The following is a 16,093-nucleotide window of genomic DNA, read 5'->3' as shown; positions in this document are numbered from 1 at the left end:
ATGGGGGAGGCCCCGGTGACTTGATGTTCTCTCAAGGGAGGCTCACTGTCTTACACTTTGAAAACCCCTGCTCTAGGGTACTCCTGTAGGCCAGGCTTGGTGTTGCAGTTGGATTTTCCCATTGAGTTGTAGACTTTTTTTGATTGGTTTCTGAATCAGGGCGATTTTTCTGATTGGCTAGAATTTCCACCACAAGCAGCCACCTGCTTTTCTTCATTTGGGCAACCCAAATGCAATACATAGACCTGGATTAACTTCTATATCAGTTACTAAATAACTCACATATTATATTTGAGCTTGGGCAAAAACGTAAAACAGCTGCTACTTCAAAGTTTATTACAATCTAGGCCAAACATAACATTTATAAAAATCAATGGCGATTTTGGCATGACTTTTTTTAGTTTTTATTCCTGTACATGTCCTCATTTTAGGACCATTAAAAAACGTCTGGCCAAGATTTATAAATTTGAGAAAATATCCGGGGTTCAGCTTTAGTTGTATTATTCAATGTGTGCGCACATTTGCATTGCCACTCTTTGTAAATATCGCCTTTTCCAACACCATTTGATCAATTATAAGATGCTTGCTGCAACTGTTGACCAAATTTCTGCCTGTTATTCTTTACGCGAAGCACGAAGCGCCGTTGGGTGAGTGGCAGTTTGAAAACGACACCCCTCCCCTACCCCTCTGCCCTGCACTCGCGATCTGACTTCCTGACAGATGATTGTTTTACACATGTTGATGAATTCTTTATGTACAAATTCAGGAAAAGGTTTTGAATAATGCTACTTTTAGCTTGCTCATTAGGTTTTAGAGACAATAGTGACTTAACTGTAAATTGTTATCTGATATTCAGCCAACTTTGCATGAAATGTATTTGGTATAAATTAATGAATTGCCCACTTTGAATAGTCCCCTAACATAAGCAGATAAACATTTGTGCCAGTCATAAACGTTGGGAGACCTAAGGCTGCATATTGTGTGGCTTTGGGAGGTAAGTGGCAGTTTGAAAACGATACATTTAGTAATTTAGCGGACGTTTTTATGCAGATACCTCTCCCCCACCCCCTCTGCTCTGAACTCACTGCGATGCGATCTGAAATCTTGACAGAGACTATCAATCTTACTGTGATTTTTATTTACACATGTAAATAAATTATATCTAGGATTTTTTTTAATAATGCAACTTTTAGTTTGTTCATGAGATTTTCTAGATGGCTACACTTTTTTTTCGGATATTCAGCCAAATTTTGCATTGCATTGGCTATGCAATGATGTAATTGCATGAAATGTATTTTGTATAGATTAATTGGCCACTTTGAATATTCTCCTAATATACCAAATAAACATTTGTGTGCCAGTCATAAAAGTTGGGAGACCTAAGGCTGCATATTGTGTGGCCTTGGGAGAGGTTGGTAAGTGACAGTTTGTTACATTTGATTTGGATTCCAGCACATCTCACTCACCCCTCCCTCACTAGGTTCTGAGTGGCATAGCTGGTTCAAGTGATGTTTATGGCAGGTGGTCAGTGGTGTGTGTAAGTCAGAGGACTCAAATCAGAGAGGGCAATTTAGGGAGGAAAAATGTTAGAAGGAAAATGTGTTGTGGTCACTTTAAGATATATTATTACTTTTAATTACTTTATAGTTAAGTGAATCAGTCCATGCAACATAGTCCTAATAGTCAGTTACTCGTAGTCCTGTGCTCTCCTTATCAAACATGTGGGGCTGATTTGGGAGTAGCAGATAGTGATCCATTGTTGTTTTGATGGAGGTCCACACCAGCACAGTCAGACACACAGGCCAGAACAGAACCACACAGGCAAGAACAAGTCCACACAGGCCAGCACAGAACCATACAGGCCAGCATAGAACCATACAGGCCTGAACCGAACCATACAGGCCAGCACAGAACCATACAGGCCAGCACAGAAACACACAGGCCAGCACAGTCAGCCACACAGGCAAGCACAGAACCATACAGGCCAGCACAGAACCATACAGGCCAGCACAGAACCACACAGGCCAGAACAAGACCACACAGGCCTGAACAAGTCCACACAGGCCAGCACAGTCAGACACACAGGCAAGCACAGAACCACACAGGCCAGCACAGAACCATACAGGCCAGAACAAGTCCACACAGGCCAGCACAGTCAGACACACAGGCCAAAACAGAACCACACAGGCCTAACAAGTCCACACAGGCCAGTACAAGACCACACAGGCCAGCACAGTCAGCCACACAGGCAAGCACAGAACCATACAGGCCAGCACAGAACCACACAGGCCTGAACAAGTCCACACAGGCCAGAACCATACAGGCCAGCACAGAACCATACAGGCCAGCACAGAACCACACAGGCCAGAACAAGACCACACAGGCCTGAACAAGTCCACACAGGCCAGCACAGTCAGCCACACAGGAAAGCACAGAACCACACAGGCCAGCACAGAACCATACAGGCCAGAACAAGTCCACACAGGCCAGCACAGTCAGACACACAGGCCAGAACAGAACCACACAGGCCTGAACAAGTCCACACAGGCCAGCACAGTCAGCCACATAGGCAAGCACAGAACCACACAGGCCAGCACAGAACCATACAGGCCAGAACAAGTCCACACAGGCCAGCACAGTCAGACAAGCATGCAAGCAAAGAACCATACAGGCCAGGACAGGACCACACAGCCCAGAACAGTCAGCCACACAGGCCAGACTACTGGGAACTTAGAAGGATGTTTGTTTGCAAAACACTGCACTGATGGGTTTATACCCTGAAAAAGCATTCCAAGCATCGAGAAACTTGTACCTGTCTACAATGGTATCAATAGCGCTTTTACTTAGATATTTGTCATTGGTTGCTTGAATTTCACCAGACAGACTCTCTAAACAGGTTTCCCTAGCTCCAAATTCCACCCCAGTGCCCCATTAGCCTTCATACATGTCTTACTACGTGAGAATTGGGACTCTGGAAAACTGTCTGTCTGACTTTTTAATGACCAGCTGCTGTGAGTTTCATTTGCAAACTGCTCTGGCTACCTTGCCATCTGGACTTATGACTGATAACATAACAGATTTCTTCATGTTCTATCAAGAGCAGAAGCCTGACTGTCTTAACAATTTGACTAGCTGTACAAGGCTAGCTGTCCCCTCACCTCCAAGGTCAGATATGACCACCTGACTGTTCTGGACTCTTGATTACATGAATGTCTGACTGCCTGACTGACTGTTCTCTCAGTAACCTAATACATGTGATTTATTCCTTGAATGAAGACAGCTGTTTTAAGGATATTATATTACACCAAACTCCTTATCTACTGTATGTACTGCATCCCCTTTTCTATCTAACATTTCTCTTGACTAATGTACATGTCACATTGTCAGTTTCATATTATATGTAACTTCAAATGGTATTTGAGAAGCACACCAACATAAACACAAAAAGGCAGTTGAGAACCACTCATTAATCTATTACCAATCACCTGCTATTGGCAAGCAAATCGAAATAACGTTCTAAAATCTGAATAACTAAACATTTATATTATTTTATCAGAACATGTATTCATATTAAAGACATTTAGTTAGGGGTTCCACTAGGGCACGTGGACACATGTCCACGTAGATTTATGCATAGGCTTAAGCAGTGTTTATCAACGTGTCTCTGGAATGAGACTGGATCAACATGGATACTTTCCATAGGCGACTGCATCAACTTTGTTTGCATCATGCCAAATGTGAAATGACTTTCCAAAATTACACGTACATGAACCGTACTACGGATCAAGAATCTACAGAGAAACCAGTAAAAAAGGTAAGCACGTTTTTATAAAAATGTATTTTTTGAATACTAATATTATATTATACTACAATTAGCCTCATGAATATGCAATAGGAAAATCTATAAAGTCGCAAAACAGCGTAGCGCATGCCATTCAGAGTTAAGCTCCGATCCAGGTAAGTTAGGCGGATGCTTGATGAAAAGTTGATTGCCTGTGAAAATATTTTAATTCGATGGAGTATGATTACAATTCACATTTACCAATGATTATACTAATGGTTGAAGCTTACTAATGCTACTAATGATACTAATGGTAACTTTCCAACAATGCATATTAGCAAAGCATTTAAGAGAAAAGGCCAAACAGCGATGCTGCATGTGGATGTTTCCGTAAAACCAATGCTAGCAGTCACGATAATAATATTGTAGTAGCTAGGTATTTGGTTCAATGTACATCAACAAATGCTGAGTATATAAATGATGATAATTATATCTATTGTTATCTGTCTAAAATGCATCCTTCTTGTGTTGTGATTCGAGCTTTAGTAAAGGCCGCACATGTGGCACGTTAGGCCATCTTCATAGCCACTCGGTACCGTAAACTCGCCTAATTGACCTGTTTGTTATTTCAGATGCTTGCTACGTATTAAGTTTAACTCTTCATTTTGTTTGAATAGGTCTTTGGTTTTCTATACGCTAGATATTTTAGATCCACACAACCTCCATTATATCCCCTCCATATCACATTTTCCCCCTAAAACAAATTTCTCAACCTCTATATAAGTTTAACTCGGTCAAGTTGAGAGAAAAGTTGTAGGCATTCAACTGCTAAGTGATAATAGGTTAACTGTTACTAGTAATGCTGTTATACCAATATAATTAAAGATATTGTGCAGTGTGTGTGTATGTAGTTAATGTACCACTTTGTTAAATAAGTGCTGTACAACATATTCATATTTAAACAAACCTTTTGGTTAGGGAGCATTTCAGGGAATGTTATCAATTTGTGTTTTCATTTTTTAAAGGATCCCCAGTATGCAGAGAGTAATACGGATTGCAGTGTATCAGAGTATTTGCCAGATGAAAGCACTTCGGAAGACTCATGTGCATCCCCATTGAAAAAGCTTGCTAGCGCCGCAAAGCAGCCAGCCAGCGCCGCAAAGCAGCCAGAGGGAAGCCTGTCTGAGGATTCATGTGCATCCCCATTGAAATCGTCTCCAGTCACTCCGATGGAAGTCTGTGACAGTACAGTGGATAATGGTGAGTTAACATTGTCTGTTAAAAAGTGCAGTAAAGTAGGGGGAAGAAGAAAATGGGACAAGAAACATTACTGTATCTATTGTCAAAAATCTCAAAGCAAAATACCTTGAAAGGAAACACAATAAGGAACTAGAAGTAAGTCGCGTAATCAGCTTCTCAAAAGGCTCCAAACAACGTCTAGCTTTGCTTGAAAAAATCAGAAACAAAGGTGACTATCACCACAATGTTGAAGTATTAAAACGACGTGATGGAGAGCTTGTAACATGGAGGCAGCCCACACATGATGTATCACCAAGCAAATACCTGCCATGCAAATACTGTTAAGCTTTATTTGTTAAAAATGACCTTTGGAAGCACCAGAAAAAATTTAAATTAAGACCAGAAGCAAAGTCTTCCAAAAGGGAGAGAGTACAAGCTTCAGCAACCTGCCTCATTCCGAACGGAAGTCATGCCTCCGAAGAAAGCAGAAAGGTTACGGACAAAATGCGAGTTGATTTGGGCTCTATGGAGTTGAAGTCAGACCCCTTGATCTGTACATATGCAGAACTCATGTATGACACACACAAGGAAAGTCAACTTGGCTACTGTGCTCAAAAAATGAGGGAGTTGGGTAGATTCATCCTTGCTGTCAAAATAATTGATCCAAGTGTCAAAACTCTAAGGGAGGTCTGTGTTCCATCTAGATTCAAGTTGGCTGTATCAGCAGCCCTAAACGTTTGTGGATATTTAAAACAAAAGAGGAGTTTCAATATTCCATCACTGGCCTGCAAGCTGGGATATTCTTTGAAGAGGGTGGCTGAAAGAATTGTGGGTGAAAGTGTGCAACAGGAAGATTCTGCGTCGGAAAAGGATGCAGCAAACTTCATCAAGTTGATCGATACCTACTGGAGTGTGTATGTCTCCAAACGTGCCAGGACTAACCTAGAAGAGAAGAAATGGAACAAAGATGACATGATTCCGCTGACAGAAGATGTAGTCCTACTCCAAAAACACCTCAAGGCTTTGGAAGAGAAATCAAAAGAACAACTGTTTGAGGCACCTAGTCCAACAGCTTGGAAGGTTCTATGCGAGAGTCTGCTTGCACAGGTTATACTCTTCAATCGGAGATGTGAAGGGGAGGCATCAAAGTTACTGATACAGACCTATCACAACAGAAACAGGGCTCCACTTAATGCTGATGTCTACCAGAGCCTCTCAAAGTTAGAGCAAGAACTAAGTGAACAGTTCACACGGCTAGAGATAATGGGGAAAAGAGGTCGCAAAGTACCTATCCTCCTCACCAAAAGGGTGACTGAATCACTTGACTTACTTAACAAGTATCGATCTGAGGTTGGTGTGCCAGAAGACAACCCTTATGTGTTTGCCAGAGTCGAGGCAATGACTCCCATCAGAGGTGCAGACTGCCTGCGCAAGTTAGCAGATGCTTGTAAAGCGGCTCATCCTGAGAGACTCAGGTCCACCAAACTTAGGAAACATGTTGCTACACTGTGCCAAATCATGAATTTAAAAGACAATGAAATGGACCAGGTTGCAAAGTTCAAGGGCCATGACATACGTGTCCATCGAGAGTACTACCGCATGACCGAAAACACACTTCAACTTGCCAAAATCAGCAGAGTGCTGATGGCCATTGAGCAGGGACACACACGTACAAGGCGAAATCTCTTGATGAAATCTCTGTCAACACAACTGGTGTGTAAACTTGATATATTTTCCCTTATACCAATGAATGAATGAATTGGTTTACTAAACAAATTACATTTTTCAGACACAGAAAGCAGGGTTCTTCAGAGACGAGAAGACGCCACAGACAGTACCTCAGACAGTGATGAGAAAGGTAAGCCATGATCCTCAGAGGCTACAAGGTTAACCAACCTGTAACTACAGATGTTGGAGCAAAATTCATTGGCTTGTGGGATTGTATGCAGTCAAAATTAGGAGGATGAAAGTGTCATAACTTAAATCATGTCTTGCTTGTTTCACAGTTCTTACCATCAGCTCCTCTCCCACCCGGGATTTTGATGCAGATGATGAGACTGGTATGCCATTATACACATTTGTTGGAATTCTTGACATATTGACCATCAAATTTGTTCAGATGGCTGTATATATTGTTTGATTAAAACATTAGTTTGTGTGCTTAAATGTTTCAGACACAGAGAGTAAGCTGATTCCAATGAATGCTGTTCCACCAAAGAAACGACTCAGAACTTCCTCCACTGTTGCAAATGAAGAGTCCGGTAAGTTTGAGGCAACTTCGAGACATCCATAGTGAGAGTTGTAAAGGGGCTAAGCACACCATTAAACAGTTAAATAATTGTGTGCTTGAATGTTTTTCAGACACAGAGGGTAAGCTGATTCCAAAGAGTGCTGTTCCACCAAAGAAACGACTCAGAACTTCCTCCACTGTTGCAAATGAAGAGTCAGGTAAGTTTGAGGCAATTTCGAGACATCCATAGTGAGAGTTGTAAAGGGGCTAAGCACACCATTAAACAGTTAAATAATTGTGTGCTTGAATGTTTTTCAGACACAGAGGGTAAGCTGATTCCAAAGAGTGCTGTTCCACCAAAGAAACAACCCAGAATTTCCTCCACTGTTGCAAATGAAGAGTCACGTAAGTTTGAGGCAATTTCGAGACATCCATAGTGAGTTGTAAAGGGTCTAAGCACACCATCAAACAGTTACATAATTTACTTTGTATTCATTTTTGTTGTCCTTTCTGTAGGAGCTGTGAAAGGTCAAAAGATGCCCTGGAGACCAGAAGAAAGGAATGCAGTTTATCAGCACCTGGGGAAATACATAACTTTACAAAGAGTACCAGGGAAGACTGAGTGCATGACATGCCTCAATAAAGAGCCTACCCTCCACAGAAGATCTTGGAAAGACATTAAAAATTATCTTCACAATTCTATTCAAAGTATGAAGAAAAAAATGGCTCGTGATGAAGCAGGATTAAAAGATAAGAAATAAGATGGGTTAGAGAAGGGGTGTCCAATCCTGGTCCTCGAGGGCCACTGTCCTGCATGTTTTAGATGTTTCTCTGCTCCAGCACACCTGTTTCAAATGAATGGGTCGTTATCAATCTCTGTGGAAGCCGGGTAATGACCATTCATTTGAATCAGGTGTGCTGGAGCAGGGAAACATCTAAAACATGCAGGACAGTGGCCCTCGAGGACCAGGATTGGACACCCCTGGGTTAGTTTAAGGATGAGGGTGGTTAGTTAGATCAGTGGTTCCCAACCCTGGTCCGGCACCCCTGTCCTGCATGTGTAAGATGTTTCCCTGCTCCAACACACCTGATTCAAATGAATGGTCATAAGCAGGCTTTTGCAGAGCTGGATAATGACCCATTCATTTGAATCAGGTGTGTTGGAGCAGGGAAACATCTTAAACATGCAGGACAGGGGTGCCCTGAGGACCAGGGTTGGGAACCACTGAGTTACATGTATAGTTTAAGCAAAACATGTTAGTTAGGGGCTAAAGAGGGTTAGTAGGGATGGGGAGCTTTGGGGTCTGCATTGTTCTGTTTTAAATGTTGACTACTGATCCAACTACTTTTGCTCATTAAATGTCATGATGTCCCTCCTGTTCATCCAAGCTTTGGGCATAGAGTTATGACATAAGTTGGAGTTCTAATAAAGGTAAAGTTTGTCAACTTAAACCGTCACCTTTCCAATATATCTTATACATATTGACAAGGACAGCCAGGAAAGACTGAACACGCGGCATGCCTTAAGATTCCTTGGGATCTCTGAACTGTCTGATTCAAGTGTGTTGGAGGTCAAAGAAGGTGATGACCAGCACGTAAAGTCCATAATCCACAGGGCAAGTTGGTCATCTAGGTGGAAGCTGGTGGTGAGTTTCCCAGCAAGAATGTTTGTTGGGATGGTTAGGGTGTTACAATGCCTAGAATTTTCAAACAGCAATCAGGCTGTAGTGGTCTGGGGTCTGGATGCATATGTATGACTAATACTTGGCAATACTTGTCTATCTTTAACTACTTTGTTTGCACCAACATCACTAAAAACTATACGTGATTTACCTTAAATAGTACTTTATTCGAGACAGGTGGAGCAATACTCCCCACTAGAATACACCAGGTTTGCAAAATAATGTGAAAACATGTAGGATGCTATAAGCTAAATAACTAGATCCCTTGTGCTAGCCAACTCGTCAGGTGTTATGAATAGCGTACTGTAGATTTGTTGTTGCGGTTTAGCCCTCTACAAGACGTAAACAGCTAGGTATTAAATACGTTTGCCCTCATAAGAAATGGACCTGTCGTCTTGGTGAGTCATTATCCTTTACAAGGCACTATACATGTATTATTTCTTTGAGATTTTTGTATGATGATACAGAAACAAGGTTGTTGCGTTGGTGGCACTGTCTGACTGCGAAAGGTCTGTGTGATAGGCAAACATGTCCAGCCCTCAAGTGCTCAGTATTTTATTTTGTGATTGACTTAACGCTATTAATCTGCTTCATTATATAAGTAGATAAATAAATTTGCATTCTGCGTTGTTGAAATAATCTTTGTGTGCGTACGTGACCTAAATGATTTCATGACAAAATTGCTAACGCATCTGTAATAGTTCGGTAGTTAAAATACTTTATCAAAAGAAGTCAATAAAAACGCGTACACCACAATCTGCATTTACATGAAATAGTTTAATTTAAACTTATGCAAATTGGTTTGTCGACAAGTAAGTAAATGCCATAGTCCCTGTTTGAGCAGCATAAATTAAAAATGGAGATCCGGTGGATAAAAAAAAAGAAAAGTCATGTGATCTAAAATCGGCCTAGTAACTGAGTAGTAACCAAATGGTCCTCACTCCCACGGGCCTCTGAACATTTTTTCTTACGAGTGTTTCGTGATTTTGAGGTGACTTCTGGTCTCGTGGGAGCCACCTAGTGCTGAAATATAGTTTAGCAGGCTCCCTGCTTCTCCAGATAAGGTGGCTCTCACTTCATGGGGTCTGAGTCAAAGTCCTCACATTGGTACAATAACCAGTATCTGTGTGTGCATGGAGTGAGGAGCAGACTGGATGGGAAGTAGGCCCAAGCAGCAGTATGTGTGGTGAATCTGTGTGTGAGAGAAGTTGTGGGAGAGAGGAGAAGAGGCAAGGTAAGGCAAGGAGGTGTGTGTGTGTGTGTGTGTGCATGGAGTGGAAAGCAGACTGGATGGGAAGTAGGCCCAGGCAGTAGTATGTGTAGTGAATCTGTGAAGGAGAGAGGCAGTGAGAAGGAAAGAAGAGAGAGGAGAGAAGAGAAGGCCAGGCAAAGATGTGTGTGTGTGTGTGCATGGAGTGAGAAGCAGGCTGGATGGGAAGTAGGCCCAAGCAGCAGTATGTGTGGTGAATCTGTGTGTGAGAGAAGCTGTGGGAGAGAGTAGAAGGGAGAAGAAGAAAGGAAGAGAAGAGGCAAGGCAAGGAGGTGTGTGTGTGTGTGTGTGTGCATGGAGTGGGAAGTAGACTGGATGGGAAGTAGGCCCATGCAATAGTATGTGTAGTGAATCTGTGAAGGAGAGAGGCTGTGAGAAGGAAAGAAGAGAGAGGAGAGGAGAGAAGGCCAGGCAAAGATGTGTGTGTGTGTGTGCATGGAGTGAGAAGCAGACTGGATGGGAAGTAGGCCCAGGCAGAAGTATGTGTAGTGAATCTGTGTAGGAGAGAGGCTGTGAGAAGGAAAAAAGAGAGAGGAGAGAAGGCCAGGCAAAGATGTGTGTGTGTGTGTGTGTGTTTACCTATGTGAAATTTCGGGACAATTGTATGAGTACACACCAGTACATCGGGGACGTCTTGCAAATTGGGGACCAAAATGACGGTCCCCATTTTTCAAGTACTACAGATGAATACAGCATGCTCTAAAATGGTGTTTGGGCTTATTATCTGTGAAGTTCCAAAAATGTAGTTTTTCTTGATTTGAGTGAAAAAAAAGTGTATACCCCCCCCCCCCCCCCCTTCAAATTGTGTAAAAAAAAAGGGACCTCTTGTGGCGAACTTGTGGTACTGCATGGGGTTTTCGTACAGGTCAGGTGATACGTATTGACCAATAGGACATTTCAGCCTGACGTCACAACAACAAATATCTTACTTCCGGGTGGATAACGTCGATCTTGGCTGGCGAAAGTTAACCTTAACAAGCCATTGAAGCCAACAGGATTTTCCATGTAATTTAACCATGGACACGTTTCAGGATTATGCTTGTGAACGGAAAAACGAGACGTTCCCAATGTTGTTGCTGTTGATATTGTTAGCGAATAACGGTAATATTGTAACGGTGTATCAAACTCGTAGTGACTGAGATCGCTACTAGCTACTGCTGTAGCTACAATATCCAACTTAACGATTAGCTAAAGATTTTCTGGACTGCGTAAGCTTTCTAGTACAGTACAAACAGTATTTACAGTAATTTGTATTGTATTATTTATAGATATCTGTATATTTAGTGGGTTTACTTATTTAAGCTTAGCATAGATGTAATTTATGTTCTGTGTACTAATGTTAGGCATATGTAAATGCCAGGTGCTTGCATTGTCTTAAGAATGTGCATCGGACAATAAAAGACTTGAACTTGAACTATATGAAAACAATATATATACGCTATATACAGACGTACCTAATATATGAAACAATCAGTATTTAACAGATAATAACTACTTACTAACCTCGACCGTTCGGTCATGCCGGGAAATATCAAACTGAGGCTGGAACGTATCGACTGAGCGATAGCGAGGTTGATATGGCAAAGCCAAGGTTTGATATTTACCGGCATGACCGAACGTCGAGGTTCAGGCTAATTATAGCGTTCAGACTACAAGTTCAGCCTAATTGTAGCTAGCTCTCAAGTCTTCTCACGGTGTATTTCATGTGTTGCCTAGCAACTTATTACTTTTGATAGAAAGCGGACAACATGGTTCTGCTAAAATGGCTTTAATTTCAACACAAAATAATGACACAAGTGATTCAAAGAGTCTAGTCTTCATCCTCACTTTCGATGACAAATCTTTTCAGCATCATCTGGATAGTAAAACTCAGCAGCTGACTCGTCGATATCGCTCATTTTGAAGCTGACGTCAGAGGGCAATACGGATCCGAGGGCAATACGCGGCTGGCATGACTACCCATTAGCCAATCAGAAAGCTCGTACCGTCGTTGCCATATAATAAGAAATCTTAATGTTTGCTTTATCCAACATTTACTTTTCTACTGTTAACTCTGCTTGCTCATCGATCCACAAATCCTCAAAACTGCTCATCATTACAATGATAAAGTTTCCATAGTCAATAAGATAAATAGGTACTTAATTAACCCCCGAAGGAAAATTATTTTGTCCAGACAGATAGCTAGAAAGTTCACGCATTCCAGAAAATCTTTAACCGTTAAGTTGGATATTGTAGCTACAGCAGTAGCTATCTCAGTCACTACGAGCTTGATACACCGTTACAATATTACCGTTATTCGCTAACAATATCAACAGCATCGGGAACGTCTCGTTTTTCCGTTCACAAGCATAATCATGAAACGTGTGATAATCATAATAATCCTAAAACGTGTTTGTGGTTAAATGACATGGAAAATCCTGTTGGCTTGTTAAGGTTAACTTTCGCCAGCCAAGATAGACGTTATCCACCCGGAAGTAAGATTGTTGTTGTTGTGACGTCAGGGAGAAATGTCCCATAGCGAACATTTTACGGGCACTGAGCAACTCCATGGTGCAAGCATTCGATTTAGACAGCGTCTCTCCTCAGGAGAAGGAACAGATTCCGTAACGTTTGAGCTATAGACCTCAGATAATATGAACGTGTTCACCGTTCAATTCATTATTAGGGTTCCTCCGGTAGGAGGAAACCTATTGTTTTTGTTAGTATTCTTATTATTATATTTCTCCGCTAAATGGCCCAATAGCTCAAAAAGTCATGGACCCGATTTTTTCCAATTTGGCCCAATGATACAACAGGTCACTCATTACTCCTTAATATGTATTATGATTACGGCCTTGATCTAGGCTATAGACTACGCCTATGTTTTGTTATAAAATAGGCCTACTGAAATAGACAGTGGCAACAGCCTGTTCTCCGTGATCCAATAGGCAATGTGAGGGTAGTGATTGTAAGGCATGATTGTTCAAGCACCGGATTCATCATAATTAGCCCTGAGGATGACAAATATGTGAACACTTGATTGCAACCAAATCACTCTGCCATCGTTTTTTTTTTTTATAAGTCATTCAGAAAAAATGTAAGATAAAAAAGATTGTAGGCTATAAATGAATACGTTATTATTATAACATGGTGACCAAAGTTTATGCAAAATGGCAATTGACTGGCCAACCACACCACCAATTACAACACCCGTGTGTTGCAATTGAGGAGCGGTGGAGAGGGAGGGTATTACCGTGCGTGTCCACTACAGCGGAGCGGAGCGTCGGCTTCCAATCCATTTTCAATTAAACTAGGCGTTGGCGCTCGCGTACGCTCCCACAATGCCCTACACGAGCGTCAACGCCCGGTTTCATTGAAAATTGATTCCGCTGTAGTGGACACGCACTGTTAGTCAAAGGATGGGTTTGGTAATGTCGGATGTGTGACATTGGGTTTCCCAAACCTGGTCCTCTGCCTCTGCCTGTTTTGGATGTTTCCCTGCTCCAACACACCTGATTCATAGTCGGCAGGCTTCTGCAGAGCTGGATCACGACCCATTCATTTGAATCAGGTGTGTTGGGAACCACTGACTTGGAGCATGGCAGAGGAACAGATTTGGATCAATGTACGTGTGCAGCTCAGCTTCAGAGTTGGGCAAATGGCTCGAGTCAGTGGAGTGGAGCCAGATACAAGCAGAGCCGGACAAGAGCAGAGCGTATCAGGAGTCTGCGTGCAACACGATTAAAGCATGTCTACGATCAAGAAGTTACAAGTGGTTTGTCAGTCCACCTTGTAATAATACATTTGAATTAATAAATCTGTGTGCACGTTAACAATCCAGCTAGAGCGGTTGATCTGGGCCGATTCTGTTGTTAGAGGTAGGCCTGCAGCATTAAAGAAAAAAACTGCGGCAGTATTACACACCAAATGCATCATTTGTAATTAATCTGATCATTTAGATAGTGGGGGAGGTGAATATTTTTTTTAAACACCAATGTTGAGGTGCAACACATAGGTCGCCAACAAAGAGACAAGACAACTGATCCCTTCTGCCAGGCTGCGTGTGTGTCTCCAAGACTCTTGTAATAGAAGGAGCCTTACCGTTGGTAACATTGGTCAGATTTACACATAGGCCCAATGGCCAGTGGCTTTTGTGTGCTCCAAAGCTTACAAATTAGTTGGTATATTGTTTTTTAATAAATAAAAACAAATTGTGTGTGTGTGTGTGTGTGTGGGGGGGGGGGTTCGGGTTTTGAAATTAAATAACCCCGAAATGGGATCTAAATTCGCCAATTAATAGAAATAAATCCAATAATCAAAATGTTTTCTTACATTTAGTCATTTAGCAGACGCTTTTATCTAAAGCGACTTACAAGGAAGAGCAAAAGGTGATAGGTCAATGATCATAAACGAGGACATAGTCTCCAAAACAATGTGGGTAGCCAAAACATGAAGCATACATTGTGATTTTGTTGTACAGAACGTGGACTGTCGATTCCCACCCCTCCCCCTATTAGAAAATTGTTTTTGGCAACCTGCACGACTTCATGTACAGCACGTAGACTGTCGATCCCCACCCCTCCCCCCATTAGAACGTCGGTTTTTGGTAACCTGCGCGCCTTAATATACCGCTCACTGTGCTTTTCCCTTGCAGGAGATAAGGTCAGTAACTACTCAATGGCTTATTTTTTTCCTAATGCATCAGAGAGTGGGTTATTTTACAGAAAATACTGTAACATTTAAAAGAAAATTATATAAAGTGGATATTTTCTTACTAGCAAGTAATTTACAAGTTGACGTAGCTACGAGCTAGTAATAGGCGAGTGCTAGTACTGTATGTAATGTAGCTCTACTAACTAGCTATCTTTGTGTAGCTATCTTAGTTCGTGCTAAAATGAACGAAAACAGCTAGCTAACCAATTAGATAGTAATAATGTTATTACATGTCTCAACCATGCTAGCTAGCAAGGTTTAATGATTGCTAACGTAACACTTGTCCTTTAGCTAAAGCTAGCTAGCGTCTTCTATAGAAGCAGCAGCTAAGAGGCAGAGTAAGGTTCAGTAGGAGACAAATTGGCCACTTGTGTGTTATTTACAATGTGCGTTGCGTTATATATACACAGGGGTTAAGATCATTACTTAAGATAATATAGCTGATTGGTTATCTAATCATACAGATAAGATGATGTCTAATAAAAAACATTCGACAAGGAGACGGGTCCGTCCACAAGACAACTACCGGGATTCGGCTTGGTCTTGGCGCATATATATACGTCACTTTCTTATTCTGTTTGTAAATTATGCCTTGTTTGCATGATCTGTTTCTGAAATTATCAGTTCTTTCCAGCTCCAGTCACTTGGTCAAACACATACCTCCACCTCTGAGAAAACGATAAACGTTCAGGATGGACCACAAGGCAGTGATTCAGGAGAAAGGCCTTCAGCCATAGAACAAAAGGTAAGCTCTACACCCTTGTATAGCCAAAACACGCGCTTGCACGCTTTCTACTGGATTAGGAATGCTATATATATACCCTTGGGATCATTACTTGGAGGTATTTTACATGTGTCATTGATAGAGTAGGGGTCCGCCGCACACAAGTTTTGCTAAAAACAAGGTTTTTGTGCATAGTAATACGGAAAGGTTGATCAAAGATGTAATGCTAGCTGTCGAGTCCCGAGCTTGTCTCTTATTAAAATGGAAAGGTTACTGGAAGTGTCATGAACATCAAGTCCCCAATTTGTCTTTGGTGTTTTGTTTTTTGATCTGTTCTTTCCAGCTCCAGTCACTTGGTCAAACACATAACTCCACCTCTGAGAAGACGGCAAACATTCAAGATGGACCACAAGGCAGTGCTTCAGGAGAAAGTTCTTCAGCCATAGAAAGGGAAAGGGGAAACTTTGCTCATAAT

At 41.7% G+C, this 16,093-nt stretch overlaps 1 protein-coding gene across 1 annotated transcript; it reads left to right on the top strand.

Moving 5' to 3' along the window:
- Positions 1-6,587: 6,587 nt before the first annotated feature.
- On the top strand, positions 6,588-8,011 carry LOC146256689 (uncharacterized). The gene is made up of 6 exons (XM_084674660.1): positions 6,588-6,609; positions 7,027-7,080; positions 7,195-7,281; positions 7,382-7,468; positions 7,569-7,655; positions 7,767-8,011. Exons 1-6 carry the CDS (start codon positions 6,588-6,590, stop codon positions 8,009-8,011), a joined length of 582 nt encoding a protein of 193 aa, XP_084530786.1.
- The last annotated feature ends 8,082 nt before the right edge of the window (positions 8,012-16,093 follow it).

This window comes from Hypomesus nipponensis, chromosome 15, assembly GCF_054491055.1.
Source record: "Hypomesus nipponensis isolate SF chromosome 15, ASM5449105v1, whole genome shotgun sequence".
Taxonomy (NCBI): Eukaryota; Metazoa; Chordata; class Actinopteri; order Osmeriformes; family Osmeridae; genus Hypomesus; species Hypomesus nipponensis.
This window is presented reverse-complemented; position numbering and strand designations above follow the sequence as displayed.

What these genes read in the sequence shown, in the direction of transcription:
- LOC146256689 (XM_084674660.1), top strand. Translation starts at nt 6,588, where the DNA reads ATGACATACGTGTCCATCGAGA. An exon ending in GACATACGTGTCCATCGAGA is followed by an intron (nt 6,610 to 7,026) that starts GTACTACCGCAT and finishes CTTGTTTCACAG; the next exon opens with TTCTTACCATCAGCTCCTCT. An exon ending in TGATGCAGATGATGAGACTG is followed by an intron (nt 7,081 to 7,194) that starts GTATGCCATTAT and finishes TAAATGTTTCAG; the next exon opens with ACACAGAGAGTAAGCTGATT.